We start from the raw sequence: 25,567 nt of genomic DNA, 5'->3' as shown, positions 1-25,567 counted from the left end.
AGGGAGGAAAGAGGAAAGAGGAAAGAGGAGAGAGGAGGAAGGGAGGGAGGAAGGAAGGAAGGAAGGAAGGAAGGAAGGAAGGAGGGAGGGAGGGAGGGAGGGAGGGAGGGAGGAGGAGGAGGAGGAGGAGGAGGAGGAGGAGGAGGAGGAGGAGGAGGAGGAGGAGGAGGAGGGAGGAGGGAGGAGGGAGGAGGGAGGGAGGAAAGAAAGAGGAAAGAGGAGAGAGAGGAGAGAGGAGGAAGGAAGGAAGGAAGGAAGGAAGGAAGGAAGGAAGGAAGGAAGGAGGAGGAGGAGGAGGAAAGAGTAAAGAGGAAATAGGAGAGAGGAAAGAGGAAAGAGGAGGAGGAAGGGGGGGCGGGAGGAAGGAGGAAGAGGGGGGAGAGGAAGGAGGGAGGGAGGGAGGAAGAGGGGGGAGGAGGAAGGAGGAAGAGGGGGGGAGGGAGGGAGGAGGAAGGAAAGAGGGGAGGGAGGAGGAAGGAAAGAGGGGAGGGAGGAGGAAGGAAAGAGGGGAGGGAGGAGGAAGGAAAGAGGGGAGGGAGGAGGAAGGAGGAAGAGGGGGGAGGAAGGAGGGAAGGAGGAAGGAGGGAGGAAGAGGGGGGAAGGAAGGAAGGAAGGAAGGAAGGAAGGAAGGAAGGAAGGAAGGAAGGAAGAAAGAAAGAAAGAAAGAAAGAAAGAAAGAAAGAAAGAAAGAAAGAAAGAAAGAAAGAAAGAAAGAAAGATTTCAAAAACTTTTGTGAGCTCCTAAATTCCAGTTTGAACGGACAGTGCTGCCTACGCTGCTGAACTACAGAACTCATCCCCTCTCTTTGCAACAGTAACAAGTGGAATGCGTTCAGCAGGGTTAGAACTGGGTTAGGGCTGACAACACATTTCGTGATTTGGGTGTAGCATAGGCACTGTGTGCTCTCAGCTCACTACAGGAAGCTAGAAGTTTACCAGATTTCTGGCAGATAAAAAAACACAGGATTTTGAACATTTGTATTTTAAATGAATAAAACATGCAGGAAATGTGCAAATATTGCAGAAATGTATTGAATATGTTTTTTGTTAACTCTGCCCTGACTTGCACTTTAAAGGATGGCCACCAAACAACATAGATGTAGGTACACCAAGCTACTAGGAAGTGTCCTAATCTGTATCAATCAATGAAATGTTGCAGAGGACATGTACCCGAGATCTGGCAGAATACGGGCTCGTGAGACAATGATGCTGAAGCTGCACAGAACCAATACAAACAGGAACGGCTGTCTTCAATTAGAAGCTTGTCCAGAAATTAATCCGCTCTGGATAATCGTAGAGCTTACCTGGGAAATTGATGACACAGTCAGTGTCTGTAAATGCTGTCTTGACATCCTCCACGATTAAAGCTCCCGGACCGGTGTTCAGTTTAATGATAATTTCCTCAGAGTTCTGCTTCCAATCAATCATAATTTCTGGAGAAAAAAAAACAGAACAGAACGGATTTAGTGAATCAAGACAGGCAAATACTATCCCCACATGACTGAAAGCATCATCACTGACTGTCAGGGCCGGCCCTATGATGGGACTGGGTGGTACCATGGGTATCAGGCAGCACTTTTAGGGGGGGCAGCATTCTGCCGCCCGCCAGACCGCCCACTCCACTGCCAGTGAGGACACTCACAGCCGGAGGGGAGCAGTCTGCGAGTGAGAAAGGCAGGCGCCGCTCCCTCCGAGGAACCTGTTGTGCCGAGAATGGTTGCCCGTCGGAATCTGTTCCCCCTAGCTCTCGGCTCCGATCGGAACTCCGCCTCTCCAGCCCTCTGCATTGCCGCTCCCTCCTACTCTACCCACAAATTCTTATGATCCTAATACCGCCCTGTCCCCGTGCATGTCCCCGGTACAATGTAATTACTCTTTATGGCAGATTGGATAGCAGCGTTTGCCCCCCGGGAGACAGCCTGTGTACAGGATATATCTATGCCTATGCCGTTCGGATGACTGACTATTTTCCTCTCTTGTCTGTCCTGAAGAAGCCTCATGGCGAAACGCGTAGACGCACAGGGGACATTTATAGGCAACATACATACCTGACATCTTATATGGTTTTCTTTTTAATGTTGTTTTATGTAACTACTTTGTAATAAAATTATATATTTTTTGCTATTCCTGTCTGTGTTGCCTATAAAGTCTGACCATTGGTTGCTTTCCTTAAGCAATTTTGTCTTCATCACATGAATAGAGCCATGACAGGTCCTCTTTATACATGTATAGAGCCATGACGTGATTTTTTCGAGGGGGGAGGGGCAGCATTTCATTCTTGGTCCCTGGCAGCACAATGTCTTGGGCCGGCACTGCCGACTGTGGAAACTTCACACTGGACCTCATTGCTACTTGTATTCGGTGCCTCTCCACTCCTCCTCCAGACTCTGGGAACTTGATTTCCAAATGAAATGCAAAATTTTCCACAGTGAGATGATTTGAGGAGACGTGTCATCTGCTGGTTTTGGTTTACTGTGTTTTATCAATCCAAAGTCAGCGCAGACATCTACTAGGAAATTCTAGAGATCTCCATGCTTCCCTCTGCTGACCAGCTTCATGGAGATACGGATTTCATTTTCCGGCAGGACTTGGCACCTCCCACACTGCCCAAAAGTACCAATATCTGGTTTAATGATCATAGGATAGCTGTGCTTGATTGGCCAGCAAACTTGCCTGACCTAAACCCCATAGAGAATCTGTGGGATACTGTCAAGAGGAAGATGAGACACACCAGACCCAACAATGAAGACGAGGTGAAGGCCGCTATCAAAGCAACCTGAGCCTCCATAACACCTCAGCGGTGCCACAGGCCGATCCCCTCCATACCACGCCGCATTGATGCCGTAATTCATGCAAAAGGAGCCCCGACCAAGTATTGATTGTATACCATACTGTACATCAGAGATATGCAATTAGTGGACCTCCAGCTGTTGTGTGTGTGTCTGCACTGCATATGCAGAGTGAACCTGTCATCTGCCCGATGCGCTCATTGTGGCCCGCGACCTGTTACCAAATTGCTTAAAATGGGCCTCATTCTTAAAAAAGAAAATGCAGTCCGCTCACATAGTTTGTAATAAAAACATCTTTGCCATTCTGAAGCTTCCCTGCATATTATTTTATAGACACTGTGATTCTGTACTTGCCAAATGTGCTGCAGAATTCTCCCTCCACTGAGTCTGGCTGCAGCCATTTTAACTGTGGGCAGCTGAAGCTGCTGCCTGTTCACTTCCTGGACTTACAGACACACACCTCCAGCTCTGCAGCTCTTATTGGCCCTCTAATGACTCACCCCCCTCCCTTCCTGGGAAATCTCACCAGAATTAAAGAGGGCTTTAACAGACAAGAAACAGGAAGTGGGTTGTATAAGGTATTTACCAGCAGAAAAAAAAAATTACAATACAAAGTTAAAAACAAGGGCAGAAGATTTAATAGATGGAAATATTTTAAAAAAATACTGAAGTTTCACTTTAAAAAAGGTAGGGCACCGCTACTGCTAATCCCCTGTTTAACGTGAACCGTTAAGCCTCGTACACACGATCGGATTTTCTGACTTGAATTGTGTGACGACAGGCTGTTGTCGGAAAATTCTACTGTTTGGAGTCTCCATCGGACAATTGCTGTTGGATTTTCCACGGAAAACGCGGGATAGCATGCTTTAAATTTTTCCCCCCGACAAAAAATGTGTCTTGACGGACTTTCTGATCGTGTGTACACAAGTCCAAAATACAAACACGCACGCTCAAAAGCAACGCTCACCATAACACAACATTAGCAGAAGTTGCCCAAAGGGTGGCGCTAAAGAGCTGAAAAACCAAGTTGTTTTGTGTTTGTTGGCCGACAATTATTTGGCGTTTGTATGCAAGACAAGATCCTGGCCAATGCCCTTCGGACAAAAGTCCTACACTTTGTCCGCAGAAAATCCGATCGAATGTATGAGGCTTTACACAAGACAATTAAGTTTGCTGCAGGCTGGTTGGTAAGTTAAGCTGGGAATTTTTTTATGTTTTTTTTTTAACATGGGAACCCCCGCTGGAGGGATCAGAGCGATGTGCTGTGCCGGCGCAGACCAACCCGAATTACTCCGATCTGTCCTGCGGAAAAAGAGCGGGATTTAAAAAATCATGGACGCTGCACCAGCTTTGTGGTCACTAACCAAGGTAGAAAGGGGATGGACGTTGGACTGATATGCTCCTTCAGTCTCGCCTACTTCGGTAAGGAGAATTCTTTGAAGATGTAACCGTCATCAGGTGATTTTCTGGCCTTCAAATAAGACAAAAGACGTCTTTCTTTCCTGTACTTCACATGTACAGACACACGGCATACCTGCAACCAACTCCCCATAAAGTCAACACGGGTTGGGCTCAGACATGAACTGGTCTGGCTTGCACGGTGTACAGCAGGGATATGCAATTAGCGGACCTCCAGCTGTTGCAAAACTACAAGTCCCATCATGCCTCTGTCTCTGGGTGTCATGTTTGTGGCTGTCAGAGTCTTGCTATGACTCATGGGACATGTAGTTCTGCAACAGCTGGAGGTCCGCTAATTGCAAATCCCTGGTGTACAGCATGGGTCTTCAAACTATGGCAAACTTACCAGCTGTTCAGGAACTACAATTCCCATCATGCCTAGTCATGTCTGTGAATGTCAGAGTTTTCCAATGCCTCATGGGATATGTAGTTCCGGAACAGCTGGAGGGCCGTAGTTTGAGGATCCCTGGTGTACAGGGTCAGCTGATTATCGTACCAGCAGTCACCCAATACTGAGAAACCGAAACAAACTTCTCAGCAAGAGAACTTTTTATTCAATTTTTTTTTTTTTTTTAAATGTTGAGAAATCTACATAACTCTGCTGTTACGCCTCATACACACGTTCGGACTTCAAACGAACGTTTCTGTAGATTTTTGTTTGAAGGGCGTTGGCCGTGAACTTGGTACACACACACACACGCACGCACGCACGCGCGCGCGACAGGACTTTTTCAGCAAACTTTCCCAAAATCACGTGTTTTTTCTGCCCTTTACCGCCACCCTTTGGTCAACTTCTGCTATTGTTGGTAGATTTTAAAGGGGTTGTAAAGGTACAATTTATTTTTCCCAAAATATCTTCCTTTACCTTAGTGCAGTCCTCCTTCACTTACCTCATCCTTCCATTTTGCTTTTAAATGTCCTTATTTCTTCTGAGAAATCCTCACTTCCTGTTCTTCTGTCTGTAACTCCACACAGTAATGCGAGGCTTTCTCCCTGGTGTGGAGTGTAGTGCTCGCCCCCCTCCCTTGGACTACAGGAGAGTCAGGACGCCCACTAACACACAGCTCCTTTATCTGTAACGTAGAGAGCGTCCTGACTCTCCTGCAGTCCAAGGGAGGGAGCGAGCACGACACTCCACACCAGGGAGAAAGCCTTGCATTACTGTGTGGAGTTACAGACAGAAGAACAGGAAGTGAGGAAATAAGGACATTTAAAAGCAAAATAGAAGGATGAGGTAAGTGAAGGAGGACGGCACTAAGGTAAAGGAAGATATTTAGGGGGAAAAAATTGTACCTTTACAACCCCTTTAATATAGGCTTACCTGTAGCATAAAGTTGTTTTAAAAAGGGTTTACAACCATTTTAAGCACTGATGACCCCCTGGCATGTCATTTTTTTGGGGGTAGTGGTGCAACGGATCGTCACCGATCCGTGATCCGAACGGGTCACCCTGTTCGGATCGGCACACCACGTGACCCGCGGAGCGCTCCGCAGCCTCGGCCAAAGGAAAGTCTCCGGCTTCGGCCTAGCTCCGGAGCGGCGGCCATCTTGGTACACCCGGCGACGGCTCGTCAGGAAGTGACGTTTCGTCGCCGCCATCTTGCTCCACCCCACACTCCTGCACAGTAATGATAGAGTGAGAAGGGGGCAGGTGTAACTTGCAAGAGGCAAGTTACACCCCAACAGAGTTTTGAATTTCACAGTTCTTTTCAACACAAAACGGAGCTTATGTGCTTAACCACTTAAGCCCCGGACCAATATGCAGGTTGAGGCTCGCTCACATGAAGGTGGAAAGTTCTTGCTATAAATATGCACTAATTACTGTATAAATGTGACTGGCATTAAAGGGGTTAACACTAGGGGGTGAGGGAGGGGTTAAATGTGTACCCTGCATAGTGTTTCTAACTGTGGGGGAAGGGGACTGACTGGGGGAGGTGACTGCTCTGTGTCCCTATGTACAAGGAACACAGATCGGTCTCCTCTCTCCCTGACAGGACGTGGATCTCTGTGTTTACACACACAGATCCATGTCCTTGTCTCTGTAACCGTCGATCGCGGGTGCCTGGCGGACATCGCGGCCCCCCAGGCACGCGCATCGGCATCTCAGTGATGCGGCGGGCGCGCGCCCCCCAGTGGCCCGGAGGAGCGGAGGCCGTATAAAGACAGCCTCCCGGAGATGTTTTTATTATACAATTACATTCGGCATCGTAGCGCGAGCTACGGTATGCCGGTCTTACATTTTTTATCCCCGTACTCACTGTGCTATGGCTCATTGAAGATTCCGACTCCCCTCGGGGAATGGGCGTTCCTATGGTGAGAGAAGGTGATTGACGGCCGGCCCTGGCACGTCACGCTTCTCCGGAAATAGCCGAAATAGGGTTGGCTCTTCACGGCCCCTGCGCATAGCCTGTGCGCAGGCGCCGTGAAGAGCCGAGACCTACTCCGGCTGTCTTCGGGGAGCGTGACGTGCCAGAGCCGGCCGTCAATCATCCTCCCTCTCCATAGGCACGCCCATTCCCCGCGGGAGTCGGATTCTTCAATGATCGATAGCACAGTGAGTACGGGGATTAAAAATTTAAGACCGGCATACCGTAGCTCGCGCTACGATGCCGAATGTAATGGTATAATGATGTGAAGGAGGGTGAACCACCGCTTTAAAAAAAAATTCCCTTTAGTGATCTTTTAAGTAGAATTTTTATTTAATTTTTTTAGACTACGCATTGGTAGCTCAGCCCTCTGTATGTGAAAAAACGTCATTTGTTTACAGTTGCTTGGTGACGTCCACAAGGAGCTCTCTTGCAGCTCACTTGTCCTGCAATGCCATGGTGACAGCTTGCCTAACAGGAGCAATGCTGGAGGCAACTTACAGTACACACTCATCTTGGTAGCATATTTATTAATGTGGAATGTTTGTTCCTTGCTAAACATTATTTGTTACTTGTCATGGGTAAAGTTTCCGCTTGAGGCCCCGTTCACATTTGTGCGACCTCAAAGTCACGTGACTTGAAGCAATACCTGGGTAATCTTTAGATCTACGAAACTCAAGTCGCATCAAAGGTCGGACAAAAGTAGTGCAGGGATTACTTTGAAGTCGCACAGATATGAACAGCACTCATTGGAAATCATGGGGTATGACTTGTCATGCAACTTTGCAGTCCCAAGTCGCCGGACAAGTTGCATAAAAGTGTGAAAAGGGCCTTAAAGCGGAGTTCCACCCATTTAAAAAAGTCAGCAGCTACAAAAAGTGTAGCTGCTGACTTTTAATAAAATCGGACAAACACTCCGCTGCCCCACAGTCCAGCGATGCAGGAGCACAAAGCCTCGCTCCTCTCCCTCTCTGCTGGCATTCCAACAGCGGGCGGCCAGCTGTGGCGTCACAGCCGGATGCGCACTGCGCAAGCGTGAGTCGTGCGCTGTGAATGGCTGGTCAATCTTCTGTGACCTGTGATGTGTCCTAGAAGATTGCAGGGAGGGGGGGGAGAGGTGAGCTTCCTTCTGGTGTCGCGGCGCCAAGGCAGGAACTGGGAGCCTGTCAAAAAACTGAGTACCCGTCTCCCACCCCCTCCCCCCCAAAAAATTACATTGCCAAATGTGGCATGTCAGGGGGTCACCAGCACTTAAAGCAGAACTTCCATTTTTGGGGGAGCTGCCCAATAAATTACTTTAAAAACCTGTGTAGTGTGTTATTTTTGACACTTTTTTAGTTGAATGGGTAGGGGTACAATGTACCCGATACTAATTCACATAGGGTGGGGGGGCCCTCTTATTAAAGGGGACTCCCAGATTTCGATAAGCCCCCAGACCCCAATAACCAACAGCCAGGGTATTCGGAAAGAGGCCCTTGTCCTCGACATGGGAACATGGTGTTTTGGGGTGGGGGGGCTGCCCCACCCAAAGCAACCCCCCCAAGTTGAGGGCACGCAGCCTGGTACAGTGCAGTTTTTTCTGGCGTATGGGGTTCACCTTAAAATCCATACCAGACCGAAGGGCCTGGTATGCTCTTAGAGGGGGAAACCATGTCTTTTTTTTAAACTTGGCACGGAGTTCTTCCTAAAGATTTACACCAGCCTGGTATTGTCAGGGATCAAATGCCGGAACCCTGTTCATTGAAGTCGGACGCATGTCGGACTTCAAGTCGCAGGGCAAAGTCGGATCCAAAGTGGTACGACTGTTGTGTCATACCAGCGTGAACCCAGACTAAATTAGGTAAAAAGAGACGGCCTTCAGTTACCGACCTTTCTTGGTTTCACCGCCGGACACCATCTTGCCTTCTTTGCTTTCCTGGTTGATGCGATCTTTCTGCTTCTTTCTGTTGACGGCATCTTCGGATCCACGCGTCACCCTTCTCTGCCCGGCGCCCTCGGCAGGATGGGACATCTTCTGCCGCTTGATGAAAACAAAGGGGCCCCCAGGGTCTGTAACGGTGTCTGGGTCAGGGGTTCGACGTTTTCTACCTGGGCCAGCTATCTTGGCGACTCTCTGTGGGTAGACGCTCCGTCAAGGAAGAAATGATCTGCGGAGAGACAAGGATTACACTCAGTATCGTCATATCATCAAGCAGGAAAATGGTCTAGTCAACCTTTAGCTGGCCATACAGAAAGATTAGACCTTCTGAAGATGTTCAAGAGTAGCCCTAGGTGTGAAACCTTCCACTGCCAGAGCATTCATGTTCATGCTATGAAGTGGAAAGGAGGGTAGTGCACACAAAGAATACCGGCACCAGCGACTCTACCTGTGTGTACTAGTTCCTCTGATCTCTTGGCTGAAGGTGTCCGGTGACTGAGGGCCTTCTGCCTTTAGGCTGCAGCTGAACAGCAGGCAAACTGGTGAAAGCAGAGACGGACATATGCAAGGAGAGGTTTACCTGCCGAACAATTTGTTCTCCTGCCCATCTAGTCTTAAAGTGGTTGTAAACCCTTACATATACCCAGTGAAGTGACTGGCCTCAGGTGACACACAGATAAAAAAAAAGAAATCCTCCTACATAAGTTGTACCTGTTTATCTACAGCAGTGGTCTCCAAACTGTGGCCCGGGGGCCAGTTGCGGCCCTTTGCTTGCTTTTATCCACTGATACCAACAATGTGGCATAATTTCTCCTACTGACACCAACAATGGGGCACAGTTTCTCTCAATTACACCAACAATGGGGCATTATTTGTCCTACTGACACCAACAATGGGGCCCGATGGCACCAACGATGGAACACAAATCCTCATAATGATACTAAAAACGGGGCACAACTCCTTAAAATTATAACAATGATAGGGGACAATTCCTCTCAATGACGCCAACAATGGGGCACAGTTTCTCTCAATGACACCAACAATGGGGGAAAATGACATCATTGATGACACCAACAATGGGACCCAATGACGGGGCGCAATTACTCCCACTGAAACCAACACTATAATGTAGTATAATTTAGTAAATACGGTGTGACAGAAAGTATTGCAGCGATCGCCATTTTATTCTCTAGGGCAGGGATCCTCAAACTACGGCCCTCCAGCTGTTGCGGAACTACACATCCCATGAGGCATTGTAAAACTCTGACATTCACAGACATGACTAGGCATGATGGAAATTGTAGTTCCTGAACAACTGGAGGGCCGTAGTTTGAAGATAGGGGTGTAACGGATCAAAAAACTCACGGATCGGATCGATCCTCGGATCAGGAGTCACGGATCGGATCATTTTCGGATCAGCAAAAAAAAAAAAAAGGTCCGTTTTTTCATTGGTCCAAAAAAAAAAAAAAATGTATATATATATTATATATTATTTATATATATATATATATATATATATATATATATATATATATATATATATATATATATATATATATATATATATATATATATATATATATAATAAAATAATATTTTTTTTTTTTTTTGGACCAATTAAAAAAAGGAACCTTTTTTTTTTTTTTTTTGCTGATCCGAAAAAAGAGCACAATAGCAATTCACAGGGGTGGATTAAAGAGGAAGCAGGTGAGGCTGTTTGGGACTTAAAGTACAATCTTGATGTTTTTACAGATATATATATATATATATATCTGTAAAAACATCAAGATTGTACTTTAAGTCCCAAACAGCCTCACGTGCTTCCGCTTTAATCCCCCCCCCCTCCCCCCTCCTCTCACACCAGTGCTTCACTGCTAACTTTCCCATTCAGCTTGCTAGAGCCCAGTGCACAGCGTGACACGCCTCCCCGGGGAGGCGGGGAGGCGTGTCACGCTGGGCTCTGGCAAGCAGACTGGCCGCCGCTCCGGAGCTAGGCCGAAGCCGGGGACTTTCCTAGGCCTAGGCTCCGGAGCGCTCCGCGGATCGCGGGGTGTGCCGATCCGAACGGGGTGGCCCGTTCGGATCACGGATCGGTGACGATCCGTTACACCCCTATTTGAAGACCCCTGCTTTAGGGTGTTAGAATAAAAATATATACATAATGTTTGGGGTTCTAATTAGAGGGAAGGAGATGGCAGTGAAAACAGTAAAAAAAAAAAAAAAAAAAAAAAACCACACATTAGAACTGCTGTTTTACTTGTAATGCCAACGGCCACCACCAGATGGCGCTATGTCACAGAAGGCAGCTTGGTCCTTCACAAGGCTGCAAAGCCGTGGCCTAAACTACCGGCCGCCGTGGTCGCGTGGGGGCGCACGGAGACACAGGATCCTGTGCCTCTGTACGCCCCCACCTCGCGATCGCGGCAGCGCCCCGCGACGGCCAGTAATTGAGGCCGCGGCTTTGCGGCCTCAATTACCGGCGGGCGCCAGATCACAATTTCTTGTCGCGATTGCGACCTGGCACCCGGATTTTGTCGAAGCCTGGTACAGTGTGAACTATAGCCATTGGAATACATGGAAAACACTGTGCATGCATTTAGTGCAGAAAAAAAAAAACGCGCACGGAGCTGAACGGAACTGCGTCTGGTGTGAACTAACACTAAAAACAAGCTCACAGTTGCAACAGCAATGGAGTGAGGGGAGGGGCAAGTTTTTTTTTTTTTATATAAGACAACCTGTGACTTTACCCTAAATAAGCAAAGTGAGACAGTCTCCAAATAGGATAAACATAAAACTCTCAGTTATCACGAAAAAAAAAAAAAAACACACCCAGAAAGCCCATTGTAGGGAAACATCAGCCCCCTTGGTAGAGATGTTCTGAACTCTGCAGCCAACACAATGGCTTTGCATGCATAAGGTTGCCGTAGCGATCACCATAATCTCCGGTATTACATTAACCATTCGGAGTCTAATCGTTTCAGACACAGATGTGGCTTCGGGATTACTCAGTCGCCATCTGTGCGGCACAATGAGGAATACATTTCAGAGGAAGGCACCGGGCGGCTGTCAGTCCTCAGAAAGAGTTCAATTACAGCCAAAGAATAGGCCTTCCAAGGAATGGAGTAAGAGGCGGTCCGGAGAGCTGCGCCGACAATGGAAATGTCGCCTGCATGCGTTCATTGTGTAACTCCACACCGTCTTTGTTTTCACTCCTTAAAGTGGAGTTCCACCCATAAATATAACATTACACCAGTAGTTTTAAAAAAATGTCATTAGTCCTTTAAGAAAAATTTTTTTTTTTTTTAGATGCCTTCAAAGTGTTGTTGCTAGGCAGAATAGTTAATCTTCCCACTTCCTGCACCTAGGTGCTTAATGCTTCCTAACCTACACCGCACAGACAACTGGGAATGTAGTGGGTGTAACTTTCCAGGAGTCTGTGCACTCCCCAGTCTCAAAGAATCATGTGACTTGGACAGTACAGGTGCTGAAACCTGATCTGAAACCCAATACCTTGCTTGTGCAGCACTGAGCATGTGCGAGATCTGCAAGGCTGAAATCCAGGAAGTCATACAGTCTGGCTTCATGTTGCCCACACTTAAGATGGCCCCAGTCAATTTCTATTTTATAAAGTGTCTAAATGCTGCGACAACCTAACAAAACGGACCTTAGTTTACAGACTAACTTTACTAGAATACATTAAGCTTGTGTATTACAGGAGTATTTATATTTAAAAAAGTGAAATTGTGGCCGGTGATCTGCCGTGCTGGTTCCAGGTATCACGGAAGTTCCAGCGCATGCGCGAACTGAGGCGCAGAGATGGTTCCAGCCATCGGGAAAGTTCCTTCAAGCACTGCGCAGGTGCAAACTTGCTGACGGAAATCCCCGAACGGCGGCCGGCATCCAGGGCGACGTGGACTTAGAGGAAAGTGGCCAGTCGGCCTCACTGCGCTCGGACGGCTCGCTTCGCTCGCTCGGCCTCCTGGCTCTTTTTTTAACATCCTCCAATCCACGGGGATGTTAAAGAATGAGCCTGGATGCCGGCCGAGGTTCGGGGATTTCCGTCGGGAAGTTTGCGCCTGCGCAGTCAGTGGAGGAACTTCCCCCATAGGGGAACATTGAGGACAAGTCACCGGAACTCCGCTTTAATATACAACCGTCACCGTTTGGTATTCTGTGTATTTACAGCAATCCCCTCATTTATCTTTCAGTTCTACTGCCAGAGAGGAGCCCCCCCCCCCTTAATTCTCCAGGTTCTCCGCTTTCAGAAGATATAGAATGTTTTGGGAATTTTAACCACTTCAGTCCAGGAAGAATTGGTTGTCCAATGACCGGGCCATTTTTTGCGATTTGGCACTGCATTGCTTTAACTGGCAATTGCGCGGTCGTGCGATGCTGTACCCAAACAAAAAAAAATTTCCCCACAAATAGAGCTTTCTTTTGGTGGTATTTGATCACCTCTGCGTTTTTTATTGGGCACTAAGAGGTGGCACTGGGTGGCACTGATGGGTGTTTATGATGGAATTGCTGGGCACAGTCAGTGCCCATTTGTGGCCACTGATTGGCAAAGATTGCATTTAAAAAAAATTTTTTTTTTTTTTTTTTTTTTAACTATCCAAGTAATTTTCTAGCCAACAATACTGATTTTAAAGCGGGGGTTCACCCTATTAATAAAAAAAAAAGCATAGTAGCGCAATCTACAGTATGCCTGTCTTTATTTTTTTATCCCCGTACTCACTGTGCACTCGTAAAGACAAGATTCCGACTCCCCGCGGGGAATGGGCGTTTCTATGGAGAAAGAAGGTGATTGACGGCCGGGTTTGGCACGTCACGCTTCTCCGGAAATAGCCGAAATAGGACTTGGCGCTTCACGGCGCTTGCGCACAGTCTGTGCGCAGGCGCCATATAGCGCCGTGAAGAGCCGAGACCTGTTCCGGCTGTCTTCGGGGAGCGTGACGTGCCAGAGCCAGCCGTCAATCACCTTCTCTCTCCATAGAAACGCCCATTCCCCGCGGGGAGTAGTAATCTTGTATCTACGAGTGCACAGTGAGTACGGGGATAAAAAAAAAAAAAGACAGGCATACTGTAGCTCGCGCTACTATGCCGAATTTTATGCTAAAAAGTTGTTATGGAGGGTGAACCACCGCTTTAACTTGTAAGCAACAAAATGTCAGAAAAAGGTTTACTCTTTAAGTGGTTAAACTGCCCTCATCTACAGACAGAAGTTCATTCCTTTGATCCGATTCTAAAAGAACAAAATGTTACAATGATTCTCTTTATCTTGCCTGAGCAATGTCGTGATAGACTTGGCAGGCTGCCCGTTTTTGTTTTTTGACAGCTGTCTGCTTGAGATGAGAACTCTGCAATGAATTGAGGAAATGCTGCATTAATTGGAAGGGGGGCAAAAAAAAAAAAAAAAAATATTTATTTTTTTTGTGAGCTGGCGCCATCTGGTGGTGGCCGTTGGTATTACAAGTTAAGCATTACAAGTTAAACAGCAATTCTAATGTAATTTTTCACTATTTTCACTGCCATCTTCTTCCCTCTAATTAGAACCCCCAAACATTATATATATATTTTTTATCCTAACACTTTATAGAATAAAATGGCGATCGTTGCAATACTTTCTGTCTCGCCGTATTTGCGCAGCGGTCTTACAAGCGCACTTTTTTGGCAAAAAAATACACTTTTTTTTATTAAAAAATAAGACAACAGTAAAGTTATCCCCATTTTTTTTTAATATTATGAAAGATAATGTTACGCAGAGTAAATTGATACCCAACATGTCACGCTTCAAAATTACGTCCGCTCGTGGAATGGCGACAAACTTTTACCCTTTAAAATCTCCATAGGCGACGTTTAAAAAAATTCTACAGGTTGCATGTTTTGAGTTACAGAGGAGGTCTAGGGCTAGAATTATTGCTCTCGCTCTACCAATCGCGGCGATACCTCACATGTGTGGTTTGAACACCGTTTACATATGCAGGCGCTGCTCACGTTTGTGTTCACTTCTGCGTTTTCTGGCTCCTAACTTTTTTAGCTGGCTCCTAGATTCCAAGCAAATTTGTCAAACCCTGGAGTAAAAGATTTCCTATCATCTGTGCCCAGTCTTGCCACAAAGAGTTAATCCATCTCCAGGTGCCCACCTGGGATGCCAATCCGTACCTACCAGTGTCGGTCATCCATGCCGCCCCATCAGTGAAACAGAAAACATACTTATTTACAACATTTTATTACAGAAAAAGGAAAACAAAGAAAAAAAAATTAAAACCAGTGTTGATTAACCACTTAAGGACTGCCTCCTGCACATATACGTCGGCAGAATGGCACAGCTGGGCACAAGCACATACCTGTACGTCCTCTTTAAGTTCCCAGCCGTGGGTCGCGGCGCGCTCCCGCGACCTGGTCCGAAGACCCGGGAACACGAACGCGGCTGGAGTCCCGCGATCGGTCCCCGGAGCTGAAGAACGGGGAGAGCCGTGTGTAAACACAACTTCCCCGTTCTTCACTGTGGCGCCGTCATTGATCGTGTGTTCCCTGATATAGGGAAACACAATCAATGACGTCACACCTACAGCCACACCCCCTACAGTTAGAAACACAGATGAGGTCATACCTAACCCCTTCAGCGCCCCCTGTGGTTAACTCCCAAACTGCAATTGTCATTTTCACAGTAAACAATGCATTTTAAATGCATTTTTTGTTGTGAAAATTACAATGGTCTCAAAAATTTGTCAAAATTGGCCGAAGTGTCCGCCATAATGTCGCAGTCAGGAAAAAAAAAAACGCTGATCGTCGCCATTAGTAGTAAAAAAAAATTAAAAATGCAATAAAACTATCCCCTATTTTGTAAACGCTATAAATTTTGCGCAAACCAACCGATAAATGCTTATTGCGATTTTTTTTTTACCAAAAATAGGTAGAAGAATACGTATCGGCCTAAACTGAGGAAAAAAAAATAATGTTTTATATATTTTTGGGGGATATTATAGAAAAAGTAAAAAATGTTGATTTTTTTTTCAAAATTGTCGCTCTATTTGTGTTTATAGCGCAAAAAATAAAAACCGCAGAGGTGATCAAATACCACCAAAAGAAAGCTTGTTTGGGAGCCACGTCGCACGACCGCGCAATTGTCAGTTAAAGCGACGCAGTGCCGAATGGCAAAAATTGGCCAGGTCCTTTAGCTGCCCAAGTGGCTAAAAAAAAAAGTGGTTAAAAAAAAAAAAACAACAGCAAATACCCAATATGTAGGAACTCGCAAAAATATTTATAAAATAGTACTATAAGCAACAGCAATCTGCAGTAATCAGAAGCGACTAGAAATCAGTTCACGGAGGTTACATCATTAAAAGTTAAAGGCAACCAATAGCAAAAGGTTACTGCACCTTGCAATGCTTATTAGATTAAGTCAATTAGCATTAGCATCCCTGCAGCTGCCTCCTCGTGACACAAGAGGTAGGAAGTCACGTACACAAAAGGATGAGCCAAGGTCTCTGGCAGATGTACAATACAAAGACAACCGACATCCCATCGTTGTCTGATCCGACTCAACTGACCACTCCAGTCTTTATGCAAAAAAAAAAAAAAAAAAGGCTCATTACAGAAAGACACCCACACCTGCATCCTCCATGGCTTATTGGCCTTTTTGTTGCAAGTTTTTGTGTAGATATATTCCACCTATTGGATCCTTTGACTCTTTTTTGGGAAGTCGTTGTCGTCCCCCCCGCCAGTTCTCCATCGCTCTCATTCAGGTGATAATGATGTGCCCCGGCTCCTGAAGACTCCTGAGATTTGCACATCACATATCCCAGGAGGCATCAGCTTCCCCACCGTACAACTGCAGGATGATGGGCCTGGCGCACATCGGAGGGCTGTGGCTGCCTGAGCCCAGAAAGCTCAGGCAGCCACAGCGTTTTAGCGTTAAAAAAAGCGCTATTAAAAACGCTCATAAAACGCTCTCCATGCATCTCAATGGACCCTTTAACACTGAGTCCTGCAAGCAGCATCTTAGGAGCAGCTTTTGGGCGCTGAAAAAAAAACGCTCCAAAAACGCCCCTCTCCGTTGAAAAGAATTGAAAGCGCTGTAAAAACGCCTTACCCTTTCACACTGAGGCACTGCAAAAACGCCCTAAAACGTTAGGGTCTTAGCGGTGCTTTACGAGGACATTGGGATTGCAGATGAGGCTTCGCTCGAATAACGCTCTAATAACTCCCCAGTGTGAAAGGGGCCTTAGATTCTCTGTCTATCACATATTGGGGGTAGGGTTATGAACTTCCTCTTGATCAGCCGAATAATAACACACCTTTCGGGTGGGGGACAGGTATCTTTTCACACTTCCGGGAGTCCCTGCCGCAGCCTGTGACGTCACCGCGGGGCTTCCTTCACCTCCCCGGGCCAATAGGAGAGATGTGCGGGGCCTCGCGCATGCGCAGCCGAAAGGCTACACTGCCGGGTTCCCTTACCCACAATGGCGGCGGCAGCACCCGACAGCTGCGGTGCCGACATGGAGGGACTCCAGGACAGGCAAGCGTCCTATTGTTAAAAGCCAGCAGCTGCAGTAAGTGCAGCTGCTGGCTTTCAATTTATTAATTTTATTAAAAAATTAAATTAATATATTAATTAATTTTTTGCCCGGACCACCACTTGACTACCGGCCACCGTCATATGACGTCCTTGCCAAACCACTACATGGCGCACGCACCCGCCGCGTTACTGGGAACCCGACGCGCGTGCCCGGCGGCCGCGATTGCCCAGTAACTGAGCAGGACCGTGGATCTCTGTGTGTAAACACAGAGATCCACGTCCTGTCAGGGAGAGGAGACTGATGGTGTGTCCCTTGTACATAGGAACCCCGACCGGTCACCTCCCCCCCCCCATCAGACCCCTACAGTTAGAATCACTCACTAGGGTACACATTTAGCCCCTCGATCACCCCCTAGTGTTAACCCCTTCACTGCCAGTCATATTTATACAGTAATCAATGCATATTTATAGCACCAATCGCTGTATAAATGTGAATGGTCCCAAAATAGTGTCAAAAGTGTCCGCCGTAATATCGCAGTCACGATAAAAGTCAGATCGCCACCAATTACTAGTAAAAAAAATATAAAAATGCTAAAAATCTATCCCCTATTTTGTAGACGCTATGGCCCGGATTCACAAAGCAATTACGCCGACGTATAACAAGTTACGCCGACGCAAGTGCAAATGTGCGCCGTCGTATCTGTGCACAAGACCCCCAAACTAAGATGCGCCTAAAAACAGGCTTCACCCCGACGACGTCACTTGCCTACGCCGGCGTAGGGTGGGCGCACATTTAGGCTGGACGCATGATGGCGCTCCCATTGATCAGCCATTGAAACATGCAAATGAGGGAAATACGGCGATTCACGAACCTGCGGGCGCCCGACGCAGGCTACGCGATGTGCGCGTAAGTTGTACGTCCGGCATAAAGTTATTCCCCATAAATGCGGTGCAACCCGGCAACAGACATGCGAAAGGTCTGCACCAGGGAACACAAGCCGGCGTATTTTACGTTGGACGTGTGTCTGGCTGGGCGTAGGTTACGTTCACGCCGTACACAGTGATCCGGCGTAGTTTAGGCAGTTTTTCCGACGTGGTTGCATCCGCGTCACGGCGCATGCGCAGTTCGTGATGCGTATCTGTCTAGCGCTCGGCCCATCATTTGCATGGGGTAACGCCTCATTTGCATAGGTCACGCCCACTTCCACCTACGCCGGCGTACGCCTTCGAATCCCATGCCACGCTGGCACAGCGTTGGGAGCACTGGCTTGCTGAATTCCATGCTTGCCCCACTGCGTTGGCGTAGCGTACATTGGTTATTCTACGGCGGCATAATGTGCGCCATGCTCTCTGTGAATCTGGGCCTATAACTTTTGCGCAAGCCAATCACTATACGCTTATTGCGTTTTTTTTTACCAAAAATATGTAGAAGAATACGTATGGGCCTAAACTGAGGAAAAAATTTGTTTTGTTTTTTTAAATATTTTTGGTGATATCGGCCTGGATTCAAGAAGCAATTGCGCCTGTGTAACCATAGTTACACAGCGCAATTGCTTACTTGCCCCGGCGTAACGAATGCTCCCGATTCAGGTACCTCGTTACGCCGACTGCAGCCTAAAATATGCGCGGCATAAGGCTCTTATGCCCGCATATCTTAGGCTGCATTCTTGCGATGGCCGCTAGGTGGCGTTCCCGTTGTGCTCAGCGTATAGTATGCAAATTGCATACTAACACCGATTCACAACGTTACGCGAGCCCTGCGTACGCAGTTTACGTCGTTTCCGTACGGCGTTTTTCGTGTAACGCTGCCCCTGCTATTAGCAGGGGCAGCCAATGTTACGTATGCCCGTCGTTCCCGCGTCGCGAAATTTCAAATTTACGTAGTTTGCGTAAGTGATTCGTGAATGGCGCTGGACGCCGTTCACTTTGAAGCAAATGACGTCCTTGCGACGTCATTTGCCGCAATGCACGTCGGGAAAGTTTCCCCGACGGAGCATGCGCTCTACGATCGGTGCGGGAACGCGCCCAATTTAAATGATTCCCGCCCCCTACGGGATCATTTAAATTGCGCGCGCTTACGCCGGGCATTTTGCCGGGTGCCCACGCAATTTACGGTGAATCAAGGGCAGCGCAGTAAATTTGCGGGGGCGCAGGGCAAAAACGTTGCCCTGCGCCTCCGTAAAAAAAAGCGCAATTGTACCTGAATCTAGCCCATTCATTAAGAAAAAAGAAAAAAAAATATTGCCTTTTTTCTTCCAAAATTGTCGCTCTTGTTTATAGCGAAAAAAAAAAAAAAAATCGCAGAGGTGATCAAATACCACCAATAGAAAGCTCTATTTGTGGGAAAAAAATATTAAAATTTCACATGGGTAAAGTGTTGCATGACCGCGCAATTGTCATTCAAATTGTGACAGCGCTGAAAGATGGCCTGGGCAGGAAGGGGGTGAAAGTGCCCTGGTATTGAAGTGGTTAAATAACAAGGATCACTAGGACAAGGTAATCAGTAATGACAATGATGATTGCAAGGACAAGGTTGGTGCGAACCTCAAGAGGTTTCATATGACATCTTATTACATCAGCCCAAGAAGCGCACCTTGGAGAGAAAAGAGGCGAGAACAATGACGTCGGGATCATGTATTCCCGATTATCTCTCAGCTCTTTGCCATGTAATAGGAGGAAACGAAGCCGTGTCTAACAAACATACAACACGCAGACGTACACAGAGCCCAACCCGCCAAACCTGTCAGCTTTCTATTTATAGCCGCAGAATTATTTATAAAATGACAAATTGCTGTCGGTTATTTTCTAAAAAGTTTTCGTTGGAAAAAAAACAAAACACAACAGCTGTCAGCCCTGAACCTGAATGTTTGGCGGAGGGTTTTGGCTGCTGGGAATGACTGATTCAGTTTGTCTCCATTAAAAACAAAAGAAAAATCCTGTAATAAATGAAAGGGATTCTAAAAAAAAACATCAATTGTGTGTACAGCATTGAACGACTGCGCAGGTATCGGTTAACCACTTCAGCCCCGGACCATTTTGCTGGTCAACGACCGAGCCACTTTTTGCGATTCGGCACTGCGTCGTTTTAAACTGACAATGGCGCGGTCGTGCGACGTGGCTCCCAAACAAAATTGGCGTCCTTTTTTCCCCACAAATAGAGCTTTCTTTTGGCGGTATTTGATCACCTCTGCGGTTTTTATTTTTTGCGCTATAAACAAAAATAGAGCGACAATTTAAAAAAAAAAAAATGAATATTTTTTACTTTTTGCTATAATAAATATCCCCCAAAAATATATAAAAAAAACTTTTTTTCTCCCCTCAGTTTAGGCCGATACGTATTCTACATATTTTTCGCAAAAATTATAGCGTCTACAAAATAGGGGATAGTTTTATGGCATTTTTATTAATATATTTTTTTTTTTATAGTAATGGTGGCGATCAGCGATTTTTATCGGTACTGCGACATTATGGCGGACACATCGGACACTTTTGACACTATTTTGGGACCAATGACATTTTTATAGCGATCAGTGCTAAAGAAATGCATTGATTACTGTAAAAATGCCACTGGCAGGGAAGGGGTTAATTATGTTCCCTGGGTGTGTTCTAACTGTAGGGGGGTGGACTGACTTGGGGAAATGACCGATCGCTGTTCATACATTGTATGAACAGACGGTCAGGCATTTCCCCCCCCCCCCGACAGGACCGGGAGCTGTGTGTTTACACACACAGCTCCCGGCCTTCGCTCTGTAACGAGCGATCGCGGGTGCCCGGCGGTGATCGCGCCCACCGAGCACGCGCGTCGGCACCAGGGGGCGCGCGCCCCTAATGGCTGGAATGCTAAATTACGTGATTTCGCGCAGCCGAGCCGACCTGCCGCCGTAAAACTGCGGCGGCTGGTCGGCTAGTGGTTAAAGTGACGCAGTGGCGTATCACAAAAAATGGCCTGGTCATGGGGGGGGGGGGCTGAAGTCTTCTGGGGCTGAAGTGGTTTATTCATTTTTAATATTCTAAGCAAACTCCCCCCACCCATGTCTCCATGCTATATTTTGCTAAGAGATCACTTGGAAAAACACCCCCCTGGCGTTTCTGGCCGCAGCCATCTCGATAGAGTTGCGCGATTCTGGCTAAAATGAGAATCGCGATTTTTTTGCTCAGAATAAAGATCGCGATTCTCGCGGTGTAACATCTTTTTTCACATTATACAAAAAAAATTATAAAAATTGGGCTAACTTTGCCGTTTTTTTTTATTATTCATTAAAGTGTTTTTTTTTTTTTTATTGCGTTTGAAAAACAGCTGCGCAAATACGGTGTGACATAAAATATTGCAACAACCACCATTTTATTATCTAGGGTCTCTGCTAAAAAAAAAATATAAATCATGTTTGGGTGTTCCAAGTGATTTTCTAGCAGAAAATTTATGTTTTTTTTTTTACTTGTAAGCAACAAATGCCAGAAAAGGTTTGGTCTTTAAATGGTTAAAACTTCCTTCATCTACACTCTTTCCCTTTGATAAAAGAATGAAGAGATACTTTGTTTCTACTTATTAGTGTTTTGTATAAAAACTAGTCAGGCTGCCTGGATTTTGTTTTTCCAGCTGTGAGAACTCTCTGCACTTGTTAGAGAGAATCGTGACTTGCCGTTTTGAAGATCGGGAAGGGAAGAAGATCGCAATCTCGATCCTTCGCGATTAATCGCGCAGCTCTACATCGCGAGTAAGAGAAGATGATCCAGGTAGCGCATTTACTTAATGTGATCCATCTGCCCTTCGCTCAGGCATGCAGGAGGGTGTGCTTAGCTGAGACGTCCAGTCTAGATAACGCAACCACCGCCCGGCTGTCATTTTGCTATAGGCCGGGCTGTAAGTGGTTAACCACTTCCATACCGGGGGGCACTTACGCACCTTCCTGCCCAAGCCAATTTTCAGCTTTCAGCGCTGTCGCAATTTGAATGACAATTGCGCGGTCGTGCTACACTGTACCCAAATGAAATTTTTATCATTTTGTTCCCACATTTTGGTGGTATTTGATCACCTCTGCGATTTTTTATTTTTTGCGCAACAACTAAAAAAAGACCCAAAATTTTGAAAAAAATAAAGTTTTTATTTTTTTCTGTTATTTTTTTTGTAAATAAGTAAGTTTTCTTCTTCAATTATGGGCACTGATATGGTGCACTGATTGGCACCGATGAGGTGGCACTGATGGACACCGATAGGCAGCGCTGATGGGCATTGATGGGCACTCATAGGCGGCAGTGATGGGCACTCATAGGCGGCAGTGATGGGCACTGGGCAGTGATGGGCACTAAGGTGGCACTGATGGGCATCATTTCAGCCAGTGCCCATGTTGCCAGTCAGTGCCCATTTGTGGGCACTGATTGGCATCGATTGTGTTAATTTTTTTTTGTTTTTTGCTCTATTGAGCACCGGGGGGCACTCCCTGGTGGTCCAGTGTTGGCATCCGAGGGAGGGGGGCTGCGCTGATAAACAACTAAAAAAAGACTGACATTTTTGAAAAAAATTACGTTTTTATTTTTTTCTGTTAATTTTTTTTGTAAATAAGCAAGTTTTTTTCTTCAATTATGGGCACTGATATGGCGGCACTGAAGGGCACCGATGAGGTGGTGCTGATGGGCACTGATATGGCGGCACTGAAGGGCACCGATGAGGCGGCGCTGGCCTGGTAGGCACCGATAGGCGGCGCTGGTAGGCACCGATGGGCACTCATAGGTGGGCACTGGGCATAGATGGGCACTAAGGTGGCACTGATGGACACTGGGTGGCACTGATGGACACTCAGGGGTGGCATTGATAGCATTGCTGGGCATCATTTGAGCCAGTGCCCATGTTGCCAATCAGTGCCCATTTGTGGGCACTGATTGGCATCGATTGTGTTATTTTTATTGGTGTTTTTTTTTTTTTTTTTGCTCTATTGAGCACCGGGGGGCACTCCCTGGTGGTCCAGTGTTGGCATCCGAGGGGGGGCTGCGCTGATAAACAATTAGCGCGAACCCCGCCTGTCAGGAGAGCCGCCGATCGGCTCTCTTCTACTCGTGTCTGTCAGACGCGAGTGAGGAAGAGCCAATCAACGGCTCTTCCTGTTTACATCGTGATCAGCCGTGATTGGACACAGCCGATCACGCGGTAAAGAGCCTCCGCCGGAGGCTCTTTACCGAGATCGGAGATGCAGGGTGTCAGACTGACACCCCGCATGACCGATAGCGGCGCGGCCCCACGCCGGCATGAAATCCTGCAGGACGTCCATAGACGCAAATACATTGCGACATAAAAATATTGTAACGTTCGTCATTTTTTTCCCTAGGGTCTCTGCTAAAAATATATATATATATATAAATAAATACACACACACACGGATCGGACTTGTTTTTCCAGCACATCCCACAAATGCTCAATTTGGATTGAGATCTAAAGATCTTGGAGGCCAAGTCAACACCACAAATTCCTCAATCCATTCTTGGATTCTTCAGAACGGGTCACCTTGCTCCGTGGTCCGGTTCTGATCCTCACGTGCCCATTGTAGGCGCCTCTGGCTGAGGACAGGGGGTCACCATGGACACCAGGACCGGTCTGCGGCTACACACCACCCACCCCACCCCCCCCATACACAACATCAACTTCAGGGACAACACGCTCACTTGTTGCCTCATACATCCCGCCCACTCTCCTTTGTAATGAGACGATCCGTGTTCCTCCACCTGTCACAATGTTCCGGCTGATCTGTGTTGTTTACAAATAAAGCTCCCCCACCGGATGTCAGGGCTCCGCTCCCCCTCAGTCCTCCCCCCTCTCTGCTCCCTCCCCCGCCGGTCCGGACACATTTGGTTCCCCCCCTCATACAGGGACTCGCCCCCGCTGACTCACCCTCTCCGGCCTTCTTCAGAAACCGCGGGAGGCCTCCGCTGGAGACGAGTCCAGCCTCTCCCCCCCTCTCGTCTTCTCCGCCTCGGGAGCCTCGTACAGTCCTCCTCCGCCTCCTCCTCTCACCGCTCGGTCGGGTTTCCCCCCTCCCCCAACGGGGCCCTGAGAACATCCACAGACCTCCTTCTGGACGTACTTCCTGAAGCTTCCAGTCTCCGAGCACGTGACCAAGGGGGAGCTCCTCGGGTAGTCACGTGAGGCGGGGGCGGAGACGGCAAAGCCTGTGTGTGTGTGTGCCTTCTGTCAGCGGGGGTCACGTGGGGGACCTGACGTTACCTCAGCCCTGCAATGGTCTACAAGAAAATGGCGGCGTACGTAGGGCGCTCTAGCGTTCCGTCAGTGGGTCACGTGGTGGCTATATGGCCGATGGTCTACAAGAAAATGTCGGTCTGTGACCTGCTGTATTTGAAGACACCTTTTTTATTTAGGCGATAATTCCTCCAATTTATCACTACCCACCCCTGGATTTTTTTTTGTACTTTGGTTAATTTTTTTTTAACCACCTTCCTGCCCAGGCCAATTTTTAGCTTTCTGCGCTGTCGCACTTCGAATGACAATTGCGCGGTCATCATGCAACACTGTACCAAAACAACGTTTTTATCATTTTTTCCCCCCGCACACATAGAGCTTTCTTTTGGGGGCATTTAAAGGGTGACTCCACTTTTGTGGGGAAAAAAAGAGCAAATAAAAAATAATAATAATAATAAATAATAATAATAAAAATAAATAAATAATACAAAATAATAATTTGTATCCTAGTGCAAACATCTGGGAAAATCAGTGAGCCAATTATACAAGATATATATATATATATACATACATATACACACATATATATATATATATATATATATATATATATATATATATATATATATATATATTTACATACCTCCCAACTTTTTGAGATAGGAATGAGGGACACCTATCAGCAAAAGCATGCAGGCATAGGACACACCCCTTGCCACACCCACTTAAAGGAGAATTGTAAAAAAAAAACAAGATTGTTTAACCACTTCCATACCGGGCACTTACGCACCTTCCCGCCCAAGCCAATTTTTAGCTTTCAGCACTGTCGCACTTTGAATGGCAATTGCGCGGTCGTGCTACACTGTACCCAAACAAAATTGGCGTCCTTTTTTTCCCCACAAATAGAGCTTTCTTTTGGTGGTATTTGATCACCTCTGCGATTTTTTTTTTTTTTTGCGCAACAACTAAAAAAAGACTGAAAATTTGGAAAAAAAATTAAGTTTTTATTTTTTTCTGTTAATTTTTTTGTAAATAAGTAAGATTTCTCTTTCAATTACGGGCACTGATATGGCGGCACTGATGAGATGGCACTGATGGACATCGATGAGGTAGTACTGACAGGCACAGATGAGGTGGCACTGATTGGCGGCGCTGGTATGCGGCACTGATGGGCACACATAGGCGGCACTGATGGGCACACATAGGCGGCACTGATGGGCACACATAGGCGGCACTGATGGGCACTCATGGGCGGCACTGATGGGCACTCATGGGCAGCACTGGGCACTCATAGGCGGCACAGATGGGCACTCATGGGCGGCACTGATGG

General features: G+C 46.9%; 1 protein-coding gene across 2 annotated transcripts in view; it reads right to left on the bottom strand.

Moving 5' to 3' along the window:
• Positions 1–24,209, bottom strand: part of USP19 (ubiquitin specific peptidase 19) — a 114,657-nt gene extending 90,448 nt beyond the window's left edge. For both annotated transcript variants that reach the window (XM_040358909.1, XM_040358911.1), the window contains exons 1-3: positions 23,932–24,209; positions 8,482–8,759; positions 1,305–1,433 (exon numbers count right to left, since the gene is read on the bottom strand). In XM_040358909.1, coding sequence (XP_040214843.1) covers positions 1,305–1,433; positions 8,482–8,623 — 271 coding nt within the window. In that variant the 5' untranslated portion in view covers positions 8,624–8,759; positions 23,932–24,209. The remainder of the gene's footprint in view (positions 1–1,304; positions 1,434–8,481; positions 8,760–23,931) is intronic.
• Between the last annotated feature and the right edge of the window lie 1,358 nt (positions 24,210–25,567).

Source organism: Rana temporaria, chromosome 7 (assembly GCF_905171775.1).
Source record: "Rana temporaria chromosome 7, aRanTem1.1, whole genome shotgun sequence".
Taxonomy (NCBI): Eukaryota; Metazoa; Chordata; class Amphibia; order Anura; family Ranidae; genus Rana; species Rana temporaria.
This window is presented reverse-complemented; position numbering and strand designations above follow the sequence as displayed.